The 27,840-nt window shown below is 32.1% G+C and overlaps 1 protein-coding gene across 1 annotated transcript in view; it reads right to left on the minus strand.

Moving 5' to 3' along the window:
* The window catches only part of fyna (FYN proto-oncogene, Src family tyrosine kinase a), a 45,715-nt gene that overhangs the window by 9,850 nt on the left and 8,025 nt on the right, over nt 1–27,840 (minus strand). The window contains exons 2-8 of the mRNA XM_059352671.1: nt 15,274–15,530; nt 9,835–9,931; nt 6,725–6,823; nt 5,336–5,439; nt 4,087–4,236; nt 3,257–3,421; nt 1,123–1,302 (exon numbers count right to left, since the gene is read on the minus strand). Of these exons, the coding sequence (XP_059208654.1) occupies nt 1,123–1,302; nt 3,257–3,421; nt 4,087–4,236; nt 5,336–5,439; nt 6,725–6,823; nt 9,835–9,931; nt 15,274–15,520 (1,042 nt within the window). The 5' untranslated portion in view covers nt 15,521–15,530. The remainder of the gene's footprint in view (nt 1–1,122; nt 1,303–3,256; nt 3,422–4,086; nt 4,237–5,335; nt 5,440–6,724; nt 6,824–9,834; nt 9,932–15,273; nt 15,531–27,840) is intronic.

Raw genomic sequence — 27,840 nt, forward strand, 5'->3', positions numbered from 1 at the left:
AGAGTTAAAGATTTTTTTACTAAAGAAAAACTAATGGTCTTGTTTGTGTAATTGTTTGTGAACTGTTGTAATTGAAAAATAATAAATAAATTAAATTAAAAGGTTATGCTTTCAGAAGATATTCTCTGTCGTTTGTATCGATTTATACATATACCTGTGAAAATCAATAAAAAATGAGCACAAAAAAAAAATAGCACATAGATGTGTTAGCAGAATCCACCACAGAATTTATAAGAAGACTGTCAAAATAAGAGGCCTTAAATAAAACATAGAAGAGTCCTTATTCTCCTTTACAATAATTCTCTAAAATATGTAATAATTAAGATGGAATAGTGGTTATTTTTCATTTGCTTCAAACCTTTTTTTGTTTTTCTTCTGTATTAAAACATACACAAAGAGTAAATTTGTCATTTTTTCTTATAGAAAAAACAAAGAAACAACAAAAAACAAAAGTGATCATTGAAGTATTGCTGCATACCCGAACAACTCACAGAACTAGAACAGCCATTAAAAAAAAAAACCCAAAAATGACAAAAAAGACACAAAATGACAAAAAAAAACGACAAAATGACCCAAAAAAACGACAAAAAAGACACAAAATTACCCCCAAAAAAAGACTACAAAACTACAAAACTAGCTTCAAACATTTAGTATTCCTATTTATACTGTTAAACATGCATTTGAGCATGAAATATGTTAAGTTACTGCACTGTAAACATATTTAAAATTGCAGTTTCATCATATCTGGTTAAGTGCACGCTGCTATATGTGGCCCTGTGGTAGTGAACATGAAAAACTGTGGCCCCCTCCATTGAGTCAGCTTCAAGTCAGTAAATTTGTTTGGCTGCACTGGAAATTTCATGCACAAACTTCCATTTATTCATGTTAATATGTTGGTTGTTGTTTACACTACAGTTAATTTAAAAAATATTTAAATAAAACATATTTGGGTTAAGGTATGGAGTGGAAGAATCACTCATTGAGTTGAAATCATCTGCTGACCCCCCAGTTCAAAAATCCCATCTGATGCAGATTTATAAATTATGCACAAACTGTGTAGGTGTATGCACAAATGCACCTATGTAATATTCATATAGTGGAGGTTTAAAATAGCACGGCTACCTTTGCTCATGTACTCTGTGACGATGTAGATGGGCTCTTCGGACACCACGGCGTACAGCTGCACCAGCTTGTCGTGTCGGAGCTTCTTCATGATCTGAGCCTCCTCCAGGAAGGACTCAGGGGACATGGTGCCGGGCTTCAGGGTCTTCACCGCCACCTTGGTGGTGCCGTTCCACGTGCCTGAAGAGGAAAAAGAGCATATATGAAGCATATTCTATACATATACATATACATATCGATAGATAGATTATCAAAATAGAAACAAATTGACCAAAAAAGATGTAAAAATGATAAAACAAGACACAAAATGACAAAAAATAGGTGTAAAAATGACCAAAAAAGGACACAAAATTATCGAAATAGAAACAAATTGACCAAAAAAGATGTAAAAATGATAAAGCAAGACACAAAATTATCGAAATAGAAACAAATTGACTAAAAAAATATATTAAAATGATCAAAAAAGACACAAAATCACAAAAAATAGGTGTAAAAATGACAAAAAAAAAGACACAAAATTATCGAAATAGAAACAAATTGACCCAAAAAAGATGTAAAAATGATCAAAAAAGACACAAAATGACAAAAAATAGGTGTAAAAATGACCAAGAAAAGGACACAAAATTACGAAATAGAAACAAATTGACCAAAAAAGATGTAAAAATGATAAAACAAGACACAAAATTATCGAAATAGAAATAGAAACAAAAATATATTAAAATGATCAAAAAAGACACAAAATCACAAAAAATAGGTGTAAAAATGACCAAAAAAGGGACACAAAATTATCGAAATAGAAACAAATTGACCAAAAAAGATGTAAAAATGATAAAACAAGACACAAAATTATCCAAAACAGATGTAAAAATTACCAAAAAAAGACACAAAATTATCGAAATAGAAACAAATTGACCAAAAAAAAGATGTAAAAAAGATAAAAAAAGACAGTTAATGTAATCTTACCATGAAGAGTTAACCTTGTCATAAAAATACTATTTGAGGATTTAATTTTATCCTTGTTTAGTGGTTCCAACATGTTCAGACACACATGGGAGCATTTCACGACTCAATGTGGGACTAATTAAGTTGTAAGCCATGTCACAGAAACCTAATTAGACAGAATAAAGTGATATACGTCAAGCTGCAAGTGGTCTAAATCAGGGATGGGCAACTGGAGGCCCGGGGGCCACATACGGCCCGCACTCTCACTTGAAGTGGCCCTCAGTACAACTACATGCATTTGAGCATGAAATATTCAAAGTTCAGTGTAAAAATGCACAAAATTACTTCTTGCAATTAATGTTGGTCTGCTGTTCTTGCACTGAAAAAAAATAATCACACTAAGTGGTTATTTTTTATTTGCTTCAAACCTTTTGTATTCCTATTTATACTGTTATACATGCATTTGAGCATGAAATATGTTAAGTTACTGCACTGTAAACATATTTAAAATTGCAGTTTCATCATATCTGGTTAAGCGCACGCTCCTATATGTGGCCCTGTGGTAGTGAACATGAAAAATTGTATAATAATTATGACCCTTTATCTCATAATTTCGACTTTTATCTCATATTAATGATCCTTTATCTCATATATTTGACTTTTTTATCTCATAATTTTGACTTTTATCTCAGAATTATGATCCTTTACCTCATAATTTTTATTTTGTTATCTAATAATTTCGACTTTTTATCTCATGATTTCAACTTTTATCTCATAATTATGATCCTTTATCTCATAATTTCGACGTTTTATCTCATGATTTCAACTTTTATCTTATAATTATGATCCTTTATCTCATAATTTCGACTTTTTATCTCATAATTCCGACTTTTGTGGGCCCCTGCAGCATTTAAGTTGCCCATCCCTGCTCTAAAGGCACACTGCATGAGAAGTTTAAAAAAAATGATCTTATTCCAGTTCAAATGGACACATGTTGAGATTCAGCAGAGATTTCAGTCCCTAAATGAAGTCATTAAGAGCTAACTCTCTCCCTGTGTGCAGCATTATCTGGGTGTTACTTCTCAATGATCCAACACATGCAGAATGTTTCTCAACACTGCTGCACAGCTGTCCAAAGTCTCTGCCGTGCCAAAAAAAAAAAGAGAGGACGCCAAAAAAGCTAGATACGCACCCATCCAGACCTCTCCGAACTGCCCGTTGCCGAGACGTTTGATGAGCTGCAGCGACTCCCGCGGGATCTCCCACACGTCTTTGGTTTTGACGGACAGGTCGGTGAGGCGGGGCATGCCTTTGTGGCACGGGACGATGAGGCGGCAGCACAGCCCCGCGGCCCTGGCTGGATCAGGAACACCGAGAGAATATAATACATGTTGTTTAAAGGAACACTCCACCGTTTTTTCATATTAAAACATGTTATTCGGTCAAGTAAGACGAGTTGATACAGACAAAATAAAACGTGGCGCTTTTCTAAGCGAATAAAAAGGAGAACTATAATGTATGGCGGAATAGCACTTGGGAGCACTTCGACTCGGCGCAGTAATATCATCACTCCTGAAAAATCTTCTCCCCTCAGGAGTGATGATATTACTGCGCCGAGTCGAAGTGCTCCCAAGTGCTATTCCGCCATACATTATAGTTATCCTTTTTATCCGCTTAGAAAAGCGCCACGTTTTATTTTGTGTCGCCATACTTGGTCGTTTAACTACTCGTGTAGCTGTATTTAAATAGGGAAAACGTGGAGGAGTTTGGTCGCTTCTAACTGTCCATCTGTTTGGATCCTAATGAATGAACTGGGCTAAGCTAAGTGCTAGCCAAGTGGCGCCGCGCGCCAGGGCGATTGAGTGCACGCATTGAGACGCAAGAGGTCTGTATCAACTCGTCTTACTTGACCGAATAACATGTTTTAATATGAAAAAACGGTGGAGTGTTCCTTTAAGTAGAATAAAAAGCATGCGTCATTATGAGTTTAAGGGTGGGGATCAGACTGAGGGAGTTCCTCACCAGAGTAGTGCTGCACCAGCTGCTGCAGCGTCTCAAACTGGGCCCTGGTGGTGATGTAGTAGCCTCCGCTGTCCAGCTTACGGATCTTATAGTGTTTGACGTGGTCGCCCTTCACATCGTCCCAGTCCTGGATGGACAGAGAGTAGGCCCCTGGAGCACAGAGCACAAGACACTGATGGATTCAAGGAGAGAACTGAGATTTCATTAGAGGAGGCAGAACAAGGAGGGAGGACAGGATTTAATTTGGTTTTACAGATTTAGGATGATGGTCACAAAAATGCATGCATGCATCTCATAATATTGATCCTTTATCTCATAATTTTAATTTTTATCTCATAATAATGATCCTTTTCTCATATTTTTGACTTTTTTATCTCATGATTTTGACTTTTATCTCATAATTATGACTTTTATCTCATAATTTCGACTTTTTATCTCATAATTTTGACTTTTATCTCATATTATGACCCTTTATCTCATAATTTTGACTTTTATCTCATAATCATGACCCTTTATCTCATATTTTTAACTTTATCTCATAACTTTCAACTTTTATCTCATAATTATGACCCTTTATCTCATAATTTCAACTTTTATCTCATAATTATGACCCTTTATCTCATATTATGACCTTTTATCTCATAATTTCGACTATTTATCTCATAATTTTGACTTTTATCTCATAATTATGATCCTTTATCTCATAATTTTTATTTTTTTTACCTAATAATTTAGACTTTTTATCTCATCATTTTGACTTTTATCTCATAATTATGTCCCTTTATCTCATAATTATGACCATTTATCTCATAATTTATACTTTTTTATCTCATAATTTCGACCTTTTATGTCATAATTTCAACTTTTGTCATAATTTTCAACTTTTATCTCATAATTATGCCTTTAATCTTAAATTTTGAATATTACAAAAGCCCAATATTAAAAAGTATGTTTAATATGTAAATGTTTCCTCTGAAAATATGTCCGTCTATATGAATCAATACTTGTTTGACTTGAACTAGTGGAAATGTTCTAAATCAAATTTTTTGAGATGCACCATGCAATCACATTAAATGTTAAGCTGCACTATGAGTCTGATTCTCTTCTACGTTTGTCTATAAATAAACTGCTTCTACTGCCACGTAAAGTGTTCTAAATATTTATTTATTCACAAACACTTGCGTCTGTTTGCTAAGTTTTTAAAAAGCATGCAACCTGTCAGCAGAGAGCTTCTTCTGGCTGGGAGTACCTTTGGTTGTTTCACTCTCACGGATGAGGAAAGTGCCTCTGGCGTTGCCGTTGGACAGCAGCTGCCTCTCCGCGTCCTTTCGACCTAATTTACCAAAATACCAGCTGCACGGAGGAAAAAAAAGAGGTAATCACGATCACGGAGATGAATATCTTTATTTCTCACTCTCAAATATTTACGGTGAAGCTGCCGTGTGTGAAAGTAAGAATGCATGACTGAAACCTAACAAAGTAGAGCAGAAAACTGGCAACTAACAGTAGCTGGAGGTTCATAAAATACAAAACTTAATAAGGAATAATGTGCTAGATGGAGTAACAATAATAGAAATACAAGTAAAATCTATAAAAATAAAAATATTAACAGATAAATACATGATAATACAATTTTTGTCATCAAAAAACAAACTATTGTATCAAGAATGTACAATAATTAATATATAATATATTAATATGTATTAATATAGGATTTATTTTCATACTCAAATAAAAATAAAATAAATATATCTTTTATTCTCACTCCCAAATAAAAATAAAATAAATATATATATTATTCTCACTCTCAAAAAAAATTGAATAAATATATCTTTTATTCTCAGTCTGTAATAAAAATAAAACAAATATATCTTTAATTCTCACTCTCAAATAAAATAAAATAATATATTTATATTCTCACTCTCAAATAAAAATAAAATAAATATATCTTTAATTCTCACTCTCAAATAAAAATAAAATAAATATATTTTTATTCCCACTCTCAAATAAAAATAAAATAAATATATATATTATTCTCACTCTCAAAAGAATTTAATAAATACATCTTTTATCCTCACTCTGAAATAAAAATAAAATAATATATTTGATTCTCACTCTCAAATAAAAATAAAATAAAAATATTTTTATTCCCATTCTGAAATAAAAATAAAATAAATATATATTTTATTCTCACTTTCAAATAAAAATAAAATAAAGATTTTTTTATTCTCACTCTCAAATAAAAATAAAAATAAAATAATATCTATTTTATTAAAGATACATTATATGTTTTATTCTCACTCTCAAATAAAAATAAAATAAATGTATCTTTTATTCTCACTCTCAAATAAAAATAAAATAAATGTATAATTTATTCTAACTCTCAATAAAAAAAGTTTTAATTTTATTAAAGATATATTATATCTTTTATTCTCACTCTCAAATAAAAATAAAATGTGTTTTATTCTCACTCTCAACTAAAAAATAAAATAAATAATATTTATTTCATCAAAAGTATATTACATATTTTATTCTCACTCTCAAATAAAAATAAAATAAATATATATATTTTATTCCCACTCTAAAATATGTATGATGAAGCTGCTGTGTGTGCTGATATAAGTAAAGTTTGACTCACTCCTCAGCTTGGATCGAGTCCACCGGAGCAACGTAGTTACTGGGAATGTAACCAGTTCCCCCAGTAGTGAGAGAACGGGCCTCCCACCAGTCGCCCTCCCTGAGGAGAGGACAGAGAAAGAAACACAACAAGCATTTACACATTCTGCAGCGCGGCAGAGATAAAGAGTCAGTAGTGGAGCAGATTTATTGGCTTCTTATCTCTGAGAGCAAAACAAACCACAAAACAAGTTGTTTTTCTGCTGCGTGGGCCTGAAGCGCCATGAATCATCTCTCACAGTCCGACTCAATCTCATTTAGTCATCCTTATGTAAAACGGATCGTTTAGAGTTTCTTGTTAGTGAAAATGGAGATTTTTTTGTTACTAGTATTAATACTTTTATGCCTTTTAATTATTTATCTCATAAATACCAATTAATTAATTTAATCTATTTATTGTACCTTTTTTCCCTTCCTTTATTATTTATTTATATATTTATATATATAATTTTTATTTATTTTCCTATTTTTTTAATTCATATATTTATCTATTCTCCCCTCATGTTTGAAAATGGAGATTTTTTGTTACTAGTATTAATACTTTTGTACCTTTGAACCATTTTATTTCATAATTACCTATTCCTTAATTTAATCTATTTGTTGTACCTTTTTATGTATTAATTCTATATACTTCTTTCTTATTATATTACCCAATTTTTTCTACTTATTTTCACTCATTTCATATATTTATTATTATTATTATTATTATTATTATTATTATTAATAATTTATGAATGTATTTATTTATCTATGTATGTATGTGTATATAAATATTAATTTTTATTTATTTTCCTCTTTTTTTTCCATTTATTTATTCATCTATTTTCCCCTCATGTTTTGTGTGTTGATGTTTATTATGATGTCACTTATTATTACAAGTCATATGTCAGGAAATATTTAAATGTTTAAAAATGTTTATGTTTTAAGGATTAAAATGCTAAAATAAATAATTTTTAAAAAGTATATAGTATAGTATAGTATAGAGTTTTTTTGTGTTGTCAGGTTAAGAATGAGGTATTGTTTGCTTCCTGGTTATGTAAGAAGGAAACATATATAGTCACATAAACATTCTGAGACACAACAACAACAACAACAACAACAACAGTTGTCAGATGTCAGTCAGTGCTGCTGAGGGGAGTTTCCACCCAGAGCCTGAAGCTCAGGAGCTGACTCAACAAATATGCCTCAACACTGTTTTTGAAAAATTGGGATAAATATACACAAAAGCTGCAGAATCATTTCACTCTATATTTATTTATATAAAAACAAAGAAAAGTCAAATTTCAGTTCACTACTCAGTATTCAGACGGCCCTGGAGGGTTTCTGACCATGTTTATCCATTCTCAGGATGAATTAAATTGCATTATTCAGCTCCAAATGTTTGTAACAAATAGTATCAACCCAAAAAATTGCTGCAACAAGTTATAGGACATAGTTGAACGTGGAAATGGACTTCAGACAGCAACCTATTAATGTTATGACCCATTATACAACTTATTATAATTAGATATTTTTGACCAAAACAACTTGACTCACAGTGCAGAGCTGCATCTCAAATTCATCTTCAGCTTCACAGCTTTCACATGATGTTCACCACTTTTATGTGACATTTATTGTTGACCTGCTATCTCCCCCTAAATATCCACTGCACACAGCAACCAATTCTCAAAAAAAAAAAAAAAAAGAACCTTGAGATTGGATCAATAAAAATGTCCATGACCTATATACTGTAGATAGAAGGTTTTGGCCATATCGTCCAGCCCTACTGTGTACATTAAATATATATACATTTCTATATTTCTATATTTATGCATATAATCATAGCCTTGAACTTGTTTTTGTGTTTCTGTGTTTTCGTCTCAGACTGTCACATTGTGTGCTCAGCTCTAAAGTTAATTGTAGCCTTTTAGTCAACTAAAGTGTCTTTTTTAGCGTTTGGTTTTACTAAAATAACCTCCAAGTAGAAGCAATGCAATCCTGTCACTGTTCCTACACCACATTATTAACAAAACACATTATTTCTACCATGAAAACTGTCAGAAAGTTATCACTACACCGCAAAAAAGGAGTGTCTAAAAACCAGATAAAACAGTAAATCTGAGGGAAATGATCTTGCTGCATGGACAGATAATTTACCTTGACAAGATTTCTTAAATTAAGATGATTAAATCTAGAAATAAGCATGTTGAACACTTAAAATAAGAAATTAACTCTTAAAACAAGATAAATTAAAGCTGCCAGCAGTGATGAACTGGCCCGAGCAGAGTGACCTGATGATTATTTGTTTCTTACCAAGATAGAAAAAAAAATAGAAATTTAGATTTAAAAGTGTTAGATTTTTCGTTTTTATTTTGTGCCTCTTTTTTGGTCATTTTGTGACCGAAAAAAGATGTAAAATGACACAAAAAGGACACAAAATGACCAAAAAAAGAAGTAAAAATTATCCAAAAAAAAGCAACAAAAGACGTAAAATCTGAAAAAAAGAAACAAAGATGTTAAATCACAAAAAAGACATAAAAAGACACAAAAAAGATGTAAAAATGACCAAAAAAAGACACAAAATGACCTAAAAAAAGAGTAAAAATTACAAAAAAAGCAACAAAAGACCTAAAATCAGAAAAAAAGAAACAAAGACGTTAAATCACAAAAAAGACATAAAAAGACAAAAAACTACCAAAAAAGACACAAAAAGACACAAAAAATATGTAAAAATTACCCAAAAAAGATACAAAATGACCTAAATAAGACAGAAACAAAACAAAAAGATGTAAATTAAAAAAAGATTGTTGAATCTAGAAATTTTCATTTTTATCTGTCCATGCAGCAAGATCATTTACCTCAGATTTACTGTTTTATCTGGTTTTTAGACCTTTTTTCAGTGTAAAATGTGACAAATCTGTCAGGCTTTACATGCAACATAAGCCGGCTCAGATCTGTTTCTTTTGTTTTGGCCTGAGAAACAATATTTGAGTCCAAAATGAGCATTCAGACCTTCACGACAGACAAAAAGCAGAAAGTAGGAAAACAAGAGCGCCACCCTCCATGCTGTCATGCAGATGTTTCCAGACTTACGTGCTGTTGAGGATCTGGAACCGCTCCCCCTTCCTGAAGCTGAGGTCATCCTCGGTCCTCGCCTCGTAGTCATAAAGAGCCACAAACAGAGTCACCCCTGCAGGGAAACACACAGGAACAGTCACATGAGCTGGTTAGAGAGATGAGAAGTGACTTGTAGGGATGAAGCACGTACACTGCAAAAAAAGACAAAGGTTTTTTATCTTGGTAAGAAACTAATAATCATCAGGTCACTCTGCTCGGGCCAGTTCATCGCTGCTGGCAGCTTTAATTTATCTCTTTTGTACATTTTTTGTCTTTTTTTGGTTATTTTGTGACCAAAAGAAGATGTAAAAAGACACAAAAACACAAAAAAGACAGAAAAAAAGAAAAAGACAGAAGAAGACATAAAATGACCAAAAAAAGAAGCAAAAGACATAAAATCACAAAAAAGACATAAAAGGATTTTAAAAAATCAGCAAAAAAAGATACAAGACCAAAAAAAGACACAAAAACCCCCAAAAAGACACAAAACACCAAAAAAAGACAAAAAAAGACAGAAAAAGACCAAAAAAGACACAAAAAGACCAAAAAAGTCTGAAAAAAGACAGAAAAAGACATAAAATGACAAGAAAAGAAGCAAAAGACATAACATCACAAAAAAGACAGAAAAAGATAAAAAATCAGCAAAAAAGATACAAAAAGACCAAAAAGACCAAAAAAGACACAAAAACACCCAAAAATATGCAAAAAAACACACAAAAACACCAAAAAAAAAGACAGAAAAAGACAGAAAATGACCAAAAAGAAGAAGCAAAGGATGTAAAATCACAAAGAAGACATAAAAAAAAAAATGTTTTTAAAAATTAAAAACACCAAAAAAGACAAAAACACACAAAAAGTATTTTTTTTTATCTTGGTAAAAACAAACAATTGTCAGTGCACTCTGCTCGGGCCAGTTCATCGCTGCTTGCAGCTTTAATTCATCTTAATTTTATATATATATATATATATATATATATATATATATGTGTGTGTGTGTGTGTGTGTGTGTGTCATATGCCAGCTGATTCATTCACCATCGTCCTTAAAGGACCTTTAAAACCAGGCCGAGGGACCAATTCTCTTAATTTTAAGTCTTTTTGAAGCTTAAAAAATGCTCTCTGTCAGATTACTTTTATATGAGGTGATTTCTCCTTCTCTTCTTTTTTTTATTTTTTATTTTTAATCTTGCATATTGTACCTTTAAAGCTGCAGAGGCTGCAGAGGTCTCGGCTAGAGAGGCCAATCAGATTTATCAGATGTGGCCCTGGAGTCCCTGTATCTCTTAATAAGCCTGAAACTGTAAAATGATTTCATTTTCTGATCTGATCTGAATCGTTCCCGGACTCTAAAGCTCTGACCTCTGAAAGGAACCTGACGAGGACCAGAAGGTCTCCAGTCTGACTCAGAAACATGTTGACGTGTCTAACAGCAGGTCACATGAGGTTTCTGTCCTAGTTAACTCCTGTTTGAAGTGTTTTTTTCTTCTCTTTTACAATCTCAGATGTGAATGATGTTTTAGTGCTGTTATGTCTTATTCATGCTGCTGCTGCTGCTGACTCCACACATGCAGAGTGTTTATCTGTGCCAGGGAGAACAGAAAAGCCCTGAGTAGCTCACATCAAAGCACGAAACGCTGTGAAGTTATGCATCACACATCATCATCATATGTTTCTTTAAAATCTCAAGTGTGAGACAGTGAAACAGATTTCTCCACGATTCAGCACAACGTTTCATCTTCTGGTCGTGAACTTTGCTTCACAGAGAACCAGAGAACTTTCTGATTGGAGGATATTTGAGTTTTTTCACTTTGTGATGATATTTTGTGGCACCCACCTTGATATTAAAGTTAATGTGAGTTTATATGAATGGCAGTTTACTGTGTTGTGTGTGGAAGGTCCCTTTAATTACTTTTTTTGGTAATTTTGTGTCTTTTTTGTGGTAATTTTGTGTCTTTTTTTAAATCATTTTGTTTCGTTTTTACTCATTTTGTGTCTTTTTTAAATAATTTTGTGTCTTTTTTTGGTAATTCTGTGTCTTTTTTTGGTCATTTTGTTTCTTTTTTAAGTAATTTTGTGTCTTTTTAAAATAATTTTGTGTCTTTTTTTAGTAATTTTGTGTCTTTTTAAAATAATTTTGTGTCTTTTTTTAGTAATTTTGTGTCTTTTTTTGGTAATTCTGTGTCTTTTTTTAGTAATTTTGTGTCTTTTTAAAATAATTTTGTGTCTTTTTTGGTAATCCTGAGTCTTTTTTTTTTGTAATTTTGTGTCTTTTAAAATAATTTTGTGTCTTTTTTTAGTAATTTTGTCTCTTTTTTAAATAATTTTGTCTCTTTTTTAAATAATTTTGTGTCTTTTTTTTGGTAATTTTGTGTCTTTTTTTTTAGTAATTTTGTCTCTTTTTAAAGTTATTTTGTGTCTTTTTAAAGTAATTTTGTGTCTTTTTTTGGTCATTTTGTTTCTTTTTTAAGTAATTAAGGTTTTTTTCTGTCATTTTGTGTCTTATTTGGTCATTTTGTGTCTTTTTTGGTAATTTTGTGTCTTTTTTGGTCATTTTGATACTGCCTTCACAGAGCACCAGAGAACATTTTAATCACTCTGTTTTCTATTAACTTTCAGCCAGTGGACATTCATCTTCTGCAGAAACGTGAAATCATCTCAGAATCAGATATTTACTGGACAAAAACGGGAGGAAAAAAAAAATCTTGCATGTGAAATTCCAACCTTGATGGAGTTCATTGGAGAGAAGAGTTAATGTATGCTGGAGAGTTAACGGAGACTTTAGTCCTTTTATTGAATATTGGCTGCGAGCCAGACAGTGAGTGGTCTTCAGAGGAGTTTACAGCTTTACAACTCAGACTGACGTTTTATTTCCCTTTTAATTGCTCCGTTTGAAATTTGACCCCCGTTTAACGACGGCAACATATTTCAATATTACAATGTCACCCTGTCTTAAAGGAACAGTCTGACATTATCGGGGAAAAAACGCTTTTTGGCCTTTTTGCAGAAAGAGAGGAGAAGCTTGATACAACTCTTATGTGTGTGGTGAATATGAAGCTGCAGCTTGTTAGCTTAGCTTAGCAAAATACTGGGAAATATAGCCTATAGAAAAATTTTTTTAGCACTTATCATAGCCAAAAACTGTATAGGAATTATTTGATTTTCTAATTTCAGACGTTTCTTGAACAAATCTTGTGTGATGGATGCTTCCAGAAGGAAAAATAACCAAATGCAAGCATCAAAATCACTTTATTCCACGTGTCATATTTAAAATTTTGCCAAAAATAAACAGTTTGCATTAACCAGATTCTGTAAAAAATATATAATTCTGCATTTATCTGCACAACTGGGAAGCCATGAATGACCAGGCTGTTGACTGACAGTTAAGTGACAAAAATCTAGCAAATTTTCCGACTTTACTGCAGGTTGTTTACTGAGGACAACATTTACATATTAAACATACTTTTTTAAATTGGTCTTTTGTAATATTCAAATTTTTAGAGACACTGAATTTTAGGTCTTCTTTAAATGTAAGCCATAATCATTATAATTAGAAGAAATTAAATAAATGAAGACATGAAATGTTTCATTCTGTGTGTAATGAATCTATATAATGTGTTATTTCCACTTTTTTAATTGAATTACTGACATAAATAAACTTTTCTATTATATTCTAATTTATCGAGATGCACCTGTTCTGAAAACACTTCTGGTCACTTAGAAAATGTTGCATGCATAGATTTTTATTCATTTTTTTGTCAAATAAATTATTAAAGAAACTCAGCTTGTTATTTTTCCCCGAGTTTTATGATTTATGGTATCATAACTATGTTATACAGAGCTGTTTTTGTAGAAGTGTAGCATTTACAGTCATGAAAAAAAATATTAGACCATTGTTTTCTTCAGTTTATTGTTCATTTTAATGGCTGGTACAACTAAAGGTACATTTGTTTGGACAAATATAATGATAACAACAAAAATAGCTCCTAAGACTTTAATTTAAGAGCTGATATCTAGACATTTAACATGGTTTTATTGATCATGATTTTGGTTATTATCAAGAAAACCATGGGAAATGTCTGATATATGATATCAGCTCTTATATTAAACTCTTAAACAAATGAACCTTTAGTTGTACCAGGCATTAAAATGAACAAGAACTTGAAGAAAACAAAGATGATCTAATAATCTTTTCCATGACTGTATATGTTACACTGAAAACAAGGCCACAGTGAATAAAACATGAGGTTCAGATGGTTAATTTGTATTATTATAAGTGGAGTTTTATTGCTACATGGAGGTCTGAACACGCTGACTGATGATTTTCCTTTGTGGCATAATGCAAAAAGTAAGAAAAACAGTATGACAGCGTGTTCAGACCTCCATGTAGCAATAAAACTCCACTTATAATAATACAAATTAACCATCTGAACCTCTGAGTTTTTACTCCTCATGTTTTACTCACTGTGGCCTTGTTTTCAATGTATTATATAAATGCTACATTACTATAAAAACAGCACCGTGTAACACAGTTATGATGCCATAAATCATAAAAACTCTTTGATAATTTATTTTCTCCTCCTCATGCTATACACATTACAACTTTTTACATTTTTTTTACCACCTTTACTTACAGCCTGTCCTGTCCTCTCCTCTCAGCTCTTTACCAACAGTTAAGTGACAAAAATCTAGGAAATATTCAACTTTACTGCAGGTTGTTTACACAGAGCAGAGAGGAGAGGACAGGACAGGCTGTAAGTAAAGGTGGTAAAAAAAAATGTATAAAGGTGTAATATGTATAGCATGAGGATCCCAATTTTTTTTTACAGTATTAAAAACATGTCTGGTCGCTTGGAAAATGTTGTATGCATAGAAAATTATTCAAATTTTTGTAAAATAAATTATCAAAGAAACTCACTTGCTTTTGTTTCCAGTTTGTTTAGAAGTGTAGCATTTAAAAAAAAAAAAAGATAAATAAAAAAAATAATAATAAAATAAAAAATAAAAAATAAAATAAAAAATTATAATAAAAAATTAAAATTAAAATAAAAAAAATAAAAAAAAAAAATAAAACTGAAAAAAAAAAGAAGTGTAGCATTTATATAATACACTGAAAACAAGGCCGCAGTGAATAAAACATGATGAGTAAAAACTCAAACCATCGGATGAGAGGTTCCGATGGTTTGGAGTTTTATTGCTACATGGAGGTCTAAAGACGCTGACTGATGATTTTCCTTTGTGGCATAATGCAAAAAGTATCATCTGGCAAGAAAAACAATATCACAGAATAATAGTTAGAGAACAGCTGCAGCCAAACCTGGTTACCAGACAGCTGCCCTGCATTTCAACCATTAACAAGCTTTTAAAAACGAGCTTTTAAAAACGAGCTTTTTTTAAAAACGGGCTCCTTAAAGCTCACCTGTTCCTCCCCGGGACCGCAGCGTCCCGGACTGCGAGGACGTGTGGACGCCTCCGAACACGGTGACGCCCTGCGAGGCGCCGCTGTGGAAGTTGTTGTAGTTGGGGATGGTGGTGACCCCGAAGCTGGGGTAGTGCTGCGGCGTGGGGTCCGAGCCATAGCGGTACCCCGAGTTGTGAGAGAGGCTGGTCTCCCGCTCATCCGTCAGTTTTGCTGCTTCTTTATCCTTACATTGGACACAGCCCATTCTCTACTTTCTGTGGGTGGAGAGACACAGACAGACAGGAAATTAGTACGTGGGTGAAATAATAGCTCCGGAGCCGTCTCCGTTGGGGAAATTACGATTCAATATTCCATTATTTCAGAGCTTCCTCTGAGAGTTACAGAGAGCCTCGTGGAAAATCTTTCAATTAGGCTGAAATTAACCAGGATCCTCTAAACTCCATCACTAATTATCCTCAGAACACAATGTGACGGAGCTGCTGCAGCGGGTGAATAACGCTGAAAATATGTGTACAGATACAGACAGTTATATACAGATTAATTTACACTATACATATATATATATATATATATATATATGTAAACATGGGTCTCAATTTCGTGGCCCGTGGGCCAGTTGAGGCCCTCATGACGATATTTTGTGGCCCCCACCTTGATATGAAAGTTTAATGTGAGTTTTATATGAATGGCACTTTACCGTGTTGTGTGTGGAAGGTCCCTTTAATTACTTTTTTTGGGTAATTTTGTGTCCTTTTTTTGGTAATTTTGTGTCTTTTTTTAAAATAATTTTGTGTCTTTTTTAGTAATTTTTTTTTTGGTCATTTTGTGTCTTTTTTAAATAATTTTGTGTCTTTTTTAGTAATTTGTGTCTGTTTAGTAATTTTGTGTCTTTTTTTAAATAATTTTGTTTGTCTTTTTTAGTATTTCTTTGGTCATTTTGTGTCTTTTTTTGGTCAGTTTGTGTATTTTTTTTAAAAGTTATTTAGTGTTTTTCAGTCATTTTGTGCCTTTTTGTAATTTTGTGTCTTTTTTTGTAATTTTGTGTCTTTTTTGTAATTTTGTGTCTTTTTTTTTGGTAATTTTGCGTCTTTTTTAGTAATTTTGTGTCTTTTTTAATTGTGTGTAAATTTTATGTCTTTTTTAAAGTAATTTTGTGTCTTTTTTTGGTCATTATGATCCTGCCTCCAGCAGCCCCCAGGTAATTTGAGTGTGAGACCCCTGCTATAAAAGAACTTAACAGCGCTACTCATCATGCTTTACTTTTCCATCTCATTGCACAAGCATGCTTGTAAGAAGAAGCTATACCAGCCGTTGCATTTACAAGTTGGCATGCCTGTTTATTTTTGTTTTCTTTACAAGCAGCAGCGGAGCCACACACACACTATAGATCAGTTCAAACCAACAGAGCGGCCCTGAACAGCCAACCGCTGCCTGGCTCTCAGGAGGGGGACCGGCCTCGCTAAAGCACAGCTAAACCAGTTTCTGTAATGACTGAGGCAATCTGCTTTGCCAATTAAAAAGAGCCTTAGCGTCTTTAAAGACCCAGTTAAACTAATGCAGGTTTGGGCTCAGCGTGCCCCCCTTTCAGCCTGCAGGCTCAAGAAGAAGAAGAGAGCGCTGACAGCTCTGTTGTCTTCCATCAGCAGGACCAACAGCCAGCTGACTGGAGAGAGAGAGAGAGAGAGAGACGGGTAATTGGAAACACACTTGTTTACAGTGGCTGCAGGATGGAGAGAGGAGGGGGGGGGGGGGGGGGGGGCTGCAGGGGAACCATGGCAACGCTCTGACCGACGCTACGAGACTCAGATCAGGATTAACAGTCGGTCCACTAACAGGTGGAGGAGACTCTTAACTGTCAGCAGGAAGTTACACAAAGAAAATAATAATTACCTGATGAAAAAAAGGTTTTTGGTCGACATTATTTTAGTGTCAGTACTGAAGATTTAGAGCAGAAACAGTTAGTAAATTGATAGAAAATAAAAGACTTGACAATTGTTTTTCCCCCCAACTTTTTGACATCCCATAATATGGGTTTTTTCTGTAATTTATTGACAAACATATTTTTATATATACCAATAATAAAGTAGTAATAATAATAAAGTATTTTTTGGCATTTTATAATAATGCCATAATATGGTGTTTTTCTGTAATTTATTGACAAACTATATATATATATATATATACTAATAATAAAGTAATAATAATAATAATAATAATAATAATAAAGTATTTTTTGGCATTTTTAGGCATTTTAAAATTTGACCTTTTTTTGTGATACATTTTTTATTGGTTTTTCCATTTAGTTTAAAACAAACAAACAAGCGGGTGTGGCAAGCATCAATTGGCCAATAATAGCAACAGCAACAAAGAAGATAAAATGCTAGTGTAGCATAACAAAAAAATAAAAATAAATAAATAAATAACAATAGCAATACTACCAACTAAACATATCAACAATATTGAGTGTTGGAAAAAAAAGAAAAAAATAAATTTAAAAAAATAATAATGAAAAATAGGTAGACAACAAAGACAAAATTTGACAATTTTTGACAAAAATCGACATACTATATTATGACTTTTTTCCAATTTTTTGACATCCTTCAATATGGTGTTTTTCTTTCATTTATGGACAATCTATACAACTAATATGCATCAATGGACTATATTTAAGTAATTTGGGGCATTTTTAGACATATTAAAATTTTACCATTTTTAACAAAAATCAACATACTGTAGAATTGCTTTTTTCCCCAAATTTTTTGCCATCCTATAATATGGTGTTTTATGTCATTTGTGGACATTTTTAGACATTTTAATAAAATAATTTAGATAACTACTTAATCATTTTTAGGTTCCAGCTTCTTAAATGTGTGGAAATCTGATTGTAGGTCTGTTTTACTTCATAGATTTGGTACTTTTTACACTTTAATTAATAGAGATTGTATCGTTTTAAACACATGGTATAGAAAAAATATCTGTACTTTTGAAATTCTTAATTCCAAGATGGGTTGGGAGAAGTTATGATGGCCGTTTTTCTTTTTCTTTTTTGCAATCTGCGAACATTTTTCAGACCGAAAGGTGACAGTGTAGCAAACCAAGAAAACGTCTAAAAATTATCTTTTTAGTTGAGTTTTCAGCCTGGAGAGAACCCCGATCCTGAAGGACAGCAGAGCTTAATGGTTAGACAGAAAGCTACAGAGTATATGACTAAATTCCTGCAGGCCTGTTTTACATTTACTAGCCAGAAACCCAAATGCCGACATCAGAAAAAAGTGCAAACAGATGTGTCACTGCAAACTGACTTCTGCAACAAGGAAACACAAGCAAGAACAGACAGAATGCATAAAAAACTTACATAAATACTTTGTGGAAAGCACCAAACACAAAACAAAAGAGAGTTCTCGTATTTCTCAAGCCACAAAGTCTATGATGCTTAGTCTTTATCTGTGGACCTGTAGCTGCAGCAAGAAATAAGTTATTTATGAAGTAAACAGTATATACAGGTAAGTGGAAGTGCTCTTTTTTAAAGTAATTTAGTGTTTTTTCAGTAATTTTGTGCCTTTTTTGTTCATTTTGTGTCTTTTTTGTTCATTTTGTGTCTTTTTTCCCGTAATTTTGTGTCTTTTAAGGTCATTTTGTGTCTTTTTTTTAGTAATTTGTGTCTTTTTGGGCCATTTTGTGTCTTTTTTTCAGTAATTTTGTGTCTTTTTTCCCACAGAATTCACCTCCTGTTGACAGTGTTTGTAGCCTCTCCAGTCCTAAATGTGCTCCTTGCTGTTTAAACCCTCTGGAGTCACAGAAAGCGTCGGGGAATTACTCCTTAATAACGTCATGATGTAAAAAAACAAAGCGAGGTCGAGCCCTGACGTCAACTTCCCTCTAATGTTCTGGCTTGAAACTTTATGCCAGTTTTTGTTTGATGATGATCGGCCAAGTTTGATAAGATATAAGTGGAGATAATATCAAATATATTAGGTTTAAAAATGTAGAACTACACAAGAACTAAATATGAAAACCCTAGTAAGGGCAGCATTTATATAGAGAAAGAAAATGTTTAACTTTATCGATATATGTGATATGATATATATATATATATATATATACATATATATTAATCTAAACCAGGAGCTATTCCTAAACCTAACCAAGTAGTTTTGTCCCTAACTATCACCATCACTATTACTCACTATCTCTGTTTACATCCAACCACATTCGGCCTTCTGTATTTTTTCCTCTATTATATAAATCATATACCACTTATACTACACTGTGTATATCTCTGCATATATTTAAATATATTTATTCATTGATGTCCATACTACTATTACATGCAAGAACCTATTTAACCTATTTAACATGAAAAAAAATATATTTTCTCAAATGTGAAATATCTGTAAAATGCAAGAACTTGATCCTCATTTAACTAAAAAAAACAACAACAACATCATTTTCAAAATCTGATTTTATGTTTTTTTAGGGGGGTTCAAAAAGTTGTTGATATGATGATACCAACAAAAATAGCTCCTAAGACTTCAATGTAAGAGCTGATATCTAGCCATTTTCCATGGTTTTCTTGATTATGATTTTGGTTATTATCAAGGAGAAAAACATGTTAAATGTCTAGACATGACATGGTACACATTTCTATAAGTGTTATATACATGCAGAATGAAAAGTATTAAAAAACAGGCCAAGACTCCAAAGGGTTAAAAAGAGAAGAAGGAACCACTGCAGAGAGAATCACTGTGATTCATTACTGCCAATAAAAGCTCATTAAATACCCAGAAAGAAACAAGCAGCAGCAGCATTATGAGCCCAGACTGGAACACAAGGAGAAGGACTTCTGATTCTATTTAATCCTTAAGATAATAAATAACAATAGACGGTTATATATACATGTCCTATCCTGTTCTATAATAACACAACCACAGGTTTATTAAATACAAAGATTCCACCTTAAATCTCATGTTAAAGCTTCTATACGGAGTAAAAGTAATCCAAATCATTAGAAATAAAAAGTCAAGTCTGTTTATGGTTTTAACCAGAGGTGGAAGAAGTATTCAGATCTCTTACTTAAGTAAAAGTACTAATACACTGTTCACTATTTTACGGTGAAAAACTTCTAAACCATGACAGTGAAAGACGTAAAATGATAAATGGGTTAATTCAGTTTCAGTAACAATGAAACACTGTAAATGTATATATCAGCCAAAACAGTACTTTTTACAGTTTAAAAAAAAAAAAAAATACATTACTCCACTGTAAAATACACTGGCACTGTAGCTAAAATATACATAATATACATGCAAAGGGAAATCAACAGTTTTTTTACGTTTGTCAAACTCAGATTTTAATTTTAATTTTATTTTTATATGTGATAAATCTGCCCGTTGCTGCCAAATATGCTTTGGCTAAACTTTATGAATATAAAATAATGTTAGTTGGGGCTTTTTGTCTATTTGTCTTTGTCTGTTAAAAATAAAAATCAATATTGTCTTGGTTAATATTTAGAGTATGATTATTTAACACAATTACGAAGTTACATATTTTTATTTTTTAATATTTATTATCTTGTAACACCAATTTATTTTTCTTGACTTTTAAATAAAATTCCACTGAAAACTAAAATAATAATAAATATAAAAATTAAAATAAATAAATAAAATAAATATTTTCATTTAACTGAATAATTTAAAATGAATACAAATAAATTTGATAAATACATATTATTTTATAATATTTATAATATTTTATCAAATTTATTTTTCTTAACTTTTAAATAAAATTCCACTGATAAAAAATATAAAATGTATGTGTGTCTGTATATAAATACCAAAAATAAAAAAATAATAATAATAAAAATAAAAAATAAAAAAACAATAATAATAATAATAATAAATAAATAGAAATATGTTGTAAAATTTGTCAAAACCACTAAACATGTATTCAACATAATAAATAAAAATAAAATAGGCCAGAATAATATAACTAATAATAATCTATTTACTCTTGACTATGTTGTTTTTATAATAGTTTGAAGCCAAATCATGATCAAAAATAAAATCACATTAATAACCGAGCTCTACTGTGTCTTATTCACCATGATGCAGCTTTTTATAGCCTTCGTCCAGCAAATCAGCCACAACACAAAGTGCACACAGATGTGATTCATATGCAAATGTTTAGCGTTTGAAAAAAAAAAAAACAGCACCACAAAGAAAACATATGTCATTAAACGAAACAAGATGGCCTAGTTTCTGCAGAGGAATGGTTCAGATGTGTTAAAGCTGTGGAAGTCCCTCGTCTTTTTACTTCAAGAGCTGCAGGAATCTTTTTTAATCCCCCCGAGGCAGCGACGACAGAGATCTCCCTCATTTACTCTGATCCTCCAGGAGAGGATGCAGCTATTTTCATTTCAGTTAAAGAGAAAATCCAGCAGGAAACACACCAGTGTTGACCCGCCAGCTCTCTTCATATTTCCACGCTTGTGCAAGTTTCCTCTAAAGCTGTCAGAGATTTTAATATGTTACTAAGCTCTGTTTTCACACAGAGGGAGGCTACTCTGCACCAGTTATTTATTGAAAATCTTTCATTGATAAGTTGTTTGACAGCCAACTTTATAACTGTAAACAGACTTTTTATTTCTAATGATTTGCAGTACTTTTACTCTATATAATACAATGTAAAATGTTTGTAGAAATTATAGTAAAACACTGTCAAAATGCATCAGAAATAAGGTGTAAAATTTAAAATTGTATATTACCGAAGTAGACACTTAATTACCGTAAATCAAGGAATAGTAAACAACTTAAACTGTAAAAATATTTTTTTAAATGTATGTAAAATTAATGGAGAAATACCATAATGTCACAAAGACACAATTACCCTGAAAAAAAAACAACGGATTATTCAGTCTAAATAACAGTTTTTTTCCTGATATTTACATTTAAAAACAGGATTATTTAGTCTAAATAACAGTTTTTTCTGATATTTACATTTAAAAACAGGATTATTTAGTTTAAATAAGAGTTTTTTCTGATATTTACATTTAAAAACAGGATTATTTAGTCTAAATAACAGTTTTTTCTGATATTTACATTCAAAAACAGGATTATTTAGTTTAAATAACAGTTTTTTCTGATATTTACATTTAAAAACAGGATTATTTAGTCTAAATAACATTTTTTTCTGATATTTACATTTAAAAACAGGATTATTTAGTTTAAATAACAGTTTTTATCTGATATTTAGATTTAAAAACAGGATTATTCAGTCTAAATAAAAAAAAATTCTGATATTTACATTTAAAAAGAGGATTATTCAGTCTAAATAACAGTTTTTTTCCTGATATTTACATTTAAATTGACAGTAGAAAACCCACTCTCTGTATTTTTTACGGTGAAGTTCTGGCAACCACAGCTGCCGGTATTTTACCGTAAATGGAACATATTTTACACAATTTTTTTACAGTGTAGTTTTTACTCTGATCCCTCCAGGAGAGGATGCAGCTATTTTCATTTCAGTTAAAGAGAAAATCCAGCAGGAAACACACCAGTGTTGACCCGCCAGCTCACTTAATATTTCCACGCTTGTGCAAGTCTCAACGATTAAAGCTGTCAAAAAATTTTAATATGTTACCAAGCTCTGTTTTCACAGAGAGGGAGGCTGGTCTGCAGCGGATATCTGAGGGTGATTTATTGAAAATCTTTCACTGATAAGTTGTTTAACAAACAACTTTATAACCAGTGGTGGAATGTAACTAAGTGCATTTACTCAAGTACTGTACATAAGTACAATTTTGAGGTAATTTTACTTTACTTGAGTATTTCCACATTTGTAACTTTAAACTTCTTCTTCACTATATTTTAAGGGCAAATATTTCAGTTCTTACTCCGCTACATTTAGCTGACAGCTTTAGTTACTTTTCAGGTCAAAATGTAACATAAAACAGGATCAATTTAAAGTGATTAAGCATGTTTATAAAAATAAACCACATAAAGTATATTAAATAGTTAAAATGAGCCCTACATTGACAGCATTAAAATGCTGCTTACATAAATGCACCAATAATAATAATCTAATAATATATTTAAAATATATAAAACAATCTGAGTGGATCCATTCTGCAGAACGAGTACTTTTACTTTTGATACTTTAAGTACATTTTGATGCTGATACTTCTGTATTTTTACTTCAGTAAGTTTTGAATGAAGGACTTTTACTCTAGTGGAGAAATTTTTTGGCCAGAACTTTACTGTAATAAATACGGTGCAACTTTTTGGTATATTACGGTAAAAGGACATTAGCACTGTTGATTTCCTGTTTAAGATTGCCATTTTATTCCATATTTTACCATAAAAAATAAAAAGTTTTTCCATCAAAAGAAACACTGTTCTGCCACATAATTGACAAGAAAATACTTTATAAATGAAAACGCATAAATTAAAGATTTTTTACCATTAAATATTACAGTATATTTCTGTTAGAGATATGATGTTTAGTACATTTAACAGTGAGAAAAAGTATTTTTTACGAAAAATAAATGCAAAATGATGCTTGTATATATATATATATATATATATATATATATATATATATATATATTGCTACAAACACATTGCCAGTGTATTTTACAGTGGAGTAATGTATTAAAACATTTTTTTTTTAAATACTGTTTTGGCTGATTTATACATTTACAGTGTTTCATTGTTACTGAAACTGAATTAATGCATTTATCATTTTACGGTATTTTACTGTCATGGTTTAGCAGTTTTTCAGCATAAAAACTAAAGACATTTTTTACAGTGTATGTTATTTAATAACATGCATGAACTGACACTACAGATATGCATCAAGTTGAGATAAAGCTCTGCAACATAATGATTTTAGGTGCGTTTCAGGGAAACACCAGCCTGCCTGCTGCATGCCAAACCTGCAGCACATCCTCAGAAAAGCAGATGATGACATCAGAGCCGCGGGCCTGTTCCCCTCGGTGGTGCAGCCGGGTATCGCATGACCACCTCAGCCTGCAAGAACACTCATCACGCTATTTTCAGACCCAAATGAACAGCTTGGACCACGCAGGCGTGATAGGGAAGGTCCAACGGGGACAGGAAGGAAGGAAGGACCGCAGCTACGTGGAGCTGCACTGGAGCAGTTAACCCTTAATAGGACACTCAGTGAAATACTTGCAAATTCCAAATTTCAACCCTAGAGAATATTGGAGGATATTACATACTGTCAGAATGTGTAAAAAAACATACGGGCCCAGGGGAGGGGGGTAATATTTTGAGAAAAAAGTTTACAAGATTAAAGAGGCAAAACTACGAGAAAAAAATGCACAGATTTATGAGATTTAAAGTGGTGAATCTGCAAGGAAAAAGTTGCTTTTTTTCCACTTTTTTCTTGTAAATCTGCAACTTTTTTCGCACATATTTGCCACTTTAAATCTCTTAAATCTGCGACTTTCTTCACGCATATTTGCCACTTTAAATCTCTTAAATCTGCAACTTTTTTCGCACATATTTGCCACTTTAAATCTCTTAAATCTGCAACTTTTTTCGCACATATTTGCCACTTTAAATCTCTTAAATCTGCAACTTTTTTCGCACATATTTGCCACTTTAAATCTCTTAAATCTGCAACTTTTTTTCATGCATATTTGCCACTTTAAATCTCTTAAATCTGCGTCTTTTTCGCACATATTTGCCACTTTAAATCTCTTAAATCTGCAACTTTTTTCATGCATATTTGCCACTTTAAATCTCTTAAATCTGCAACTTTTTTTGCACATATTTGCCACTTTAAATCTCTTAAATCTGCAACTTTTTTCGTGCATATTTGCCACTTTAAATCTCTTAAATCTGCAACTTTTTTCGCGCATATTTGCCACTTTAAATCTCTTAAATCTGCGACTTTCTTCACGCATATTTGCCACTTTAAATCTCTTAAATCTGCAACTTTTTTCGTGCATATTTGCCAATTTAAATCTCTTAAATCTGCAACTTTTTTCGGACATATTTGCCACTTTAAACCTCTTAAATCTGCAACTTTTTTCACGCATATTTGCCACTTTAAATCTCTTAAATCTGCAACTTTTTTTCTTGTAGATTTGCTTCTTTAATCTAGTAAATTTGCAACTTTTTTCTCTGATCTTTCGCCTGATTTTTGCTGATTATCTGGAAGAAATCCATGTGGTTCTACGACCAAACAGAGAGAAATGAGGACCTCATTTAGATATCCACTGAAGTTACCAAATATAGTTCTTCGCCTGATAAAGGGTTAAACTCCTCGTCTTAACTGGATAAAGATGCAGACTGAAATGTGACTGTGATGTCTGGCCAATATCTGTTGCAGAGTGTTTGTCAGAGATTCCTTCACATGAGGAAGAGAAGAAGAAGAATCTTATGATCTAAACACTAAATGAGACGACGGGTCGAATCCTGCTGCATCAGTCACAGACGGGAAATTAATTCCCCCAAACGACTGCTTTTATTTTGATGCTGTACGGGCACGAGTGTTAATCATCTATAGTAAGACGGAGAGCCGGGAGCCATAATGAGACACTCAGCCATTTATAGTGAAGCTGAGAGATCAATATAGTAAATTAAAAGGAGAGACATGTCAGGGTCACACAGCGTGACTGATGGATTAACAGCAGACTGAGAATCAGACATGAAAACAACACATGGAGACTGAAATAATAATAATAATAAAGAGTGCTGGTGTTGATTCATTATGTCAGTTGTTTAATTCATTAGTTGATAAATAGACAATAGGGCTGCAACTAATGATTATTCTCATTATTGATTATTCTCCCCATTAGTTTTTTGATTAATTGCTGTCAATAAAATGGCAGACAGCCAACGGTGAAAAATGCACGGTGCAATCCCCCAGAGCTCAAGGTCATCATGTCTTCACATGGTTCACTTCATTCAGCTAAACAGTCTAAAAAACACAAAGTAATTTGTCATCATGTATGTCAATGATAGGAATTCAATTATCACGTTTAAGAAGCATGAAAATCTGCTCTGCTTAAAAAAAAAAGACTAGAATGTTGAAATTTTTCTGTCATTCGACTGACTTTTCCAAATAGTTCTGAACAGTGTTGTAGGTAAAAGGACAGTTTATACACTATGCAACAGTTAAAAATGTCTCAACTGGCAGAGATTTCAGAAACGTTTATGTGCAGTCATGCAGGCTGAGGTGACTTCCACTACAATGTAGATATTATATATATAAAATACATTTTTAATCCAAACCAGGAGCTATTCCTAAACCTAACCAAATTTGTCCCTAACTATCACTATCTGTGTTTACATCCAACCACATTAGGCCTATATTAGTATTTTTCCTCTATTATATAAATCATATACCACTTATACTATACTGTGTATATCTCTGCATATATTCTAATATATGTATTCATTGATATCCATACTACTATTACATGCAACGGCCTATTTAATCTATTTAACATGGAAAAAAAAATATATTTTCTCCAATGTGCAATATCTGTAAAATGCAAAGTACTTTCAGAAAAAAGACATGTGTCTAAAGGTGTTTAGTCTAAAAACAAGATAAAAACACTAAATCTGAGGGAAATGATCTTGCTGCATGGACAGATAATTTACCTTGACAAGATTTCTTAAATTAAGATTATTAAATCTAGAAATAAGCATGTTGAACGCTTAAAATAAGAAATTAACTCTTAAAACAAAATAAATTAAAGCTGCCAGCAGTGATGAACTGGCCCGAGCAGAGTGACCTGATGATTATTTGGTTCTTACCAAGATATAAAAAAAGATAGATATATTTAGATATAGAAGTGTTAGATAATTTATCTTCTTTTAAGAGTTAATTTCTTATTTTAAGTGTTCAACATGCTTATTTCTAGATTTAATAATCTTAATTTAAGAAATCTTGTCAAGGTAAATTATCTGTCCACACACCTTTAGACACATGCTTTTTTCTGAAAGTACTTTGCATTTTACAGATATTGCACATTGGAGAAAACATATATTTTTTTCCATGTTAAATAGATTGAATAGGTCGTTGCACCTTTTTTTTTCAATAATTCTAAGACATTGAGCAGCAGCATTCATGTACAAAAGATCTCCGTAATCCAACACAGATAAAAATGTTGCAGTGACAAGAAAAAGAAAAACACAACTTCTTTCGAAGATAAAAACCCAACCATGGGGGAGTTTTTTTAAAGCAGCGATTTCTGTCATTTAAGACGTTTTTTTGCTTCAACAATGAGTGAAAAGAATCAGTACAATAGTCCAGTGGTCTCAGCTCCAATGAGAAACACTATTAAATCTTTGAATCTGACTTATTATACCAATTGTACTCAGCTGATCTTTACATCTGTCATAATGAATGCCTCCATTATTTAACCCTGATGAACTTGCAAATCTCTCCAGGATACAATCACTTTGCAATTCAACACAACCTTTAACAAGAAAGCTCTGTTTCATTAGTAGTGTGGGCTCCCTGAACACTGAATCATTGACACGGCACAAAACAGGGTCAGAGCTCCCACAGCCTCCTCCTACTGCAGAC

The sequence above is a fragment of the Centropristis striata genome, chromosome 16 (assembly GCF_030273125.1).
Source record: "Centropristis striata isolate RG_2023a ecotype Rhode Island chromosome 16, C.striata_1.0, whole genome shotgun sequence".
NCBI classification, from domain to species: Eukaryota; Metazoa; Chordata; class Actinopteri; order Perciformes; family Serranidae; genus Centropristis; species Centropristis striata.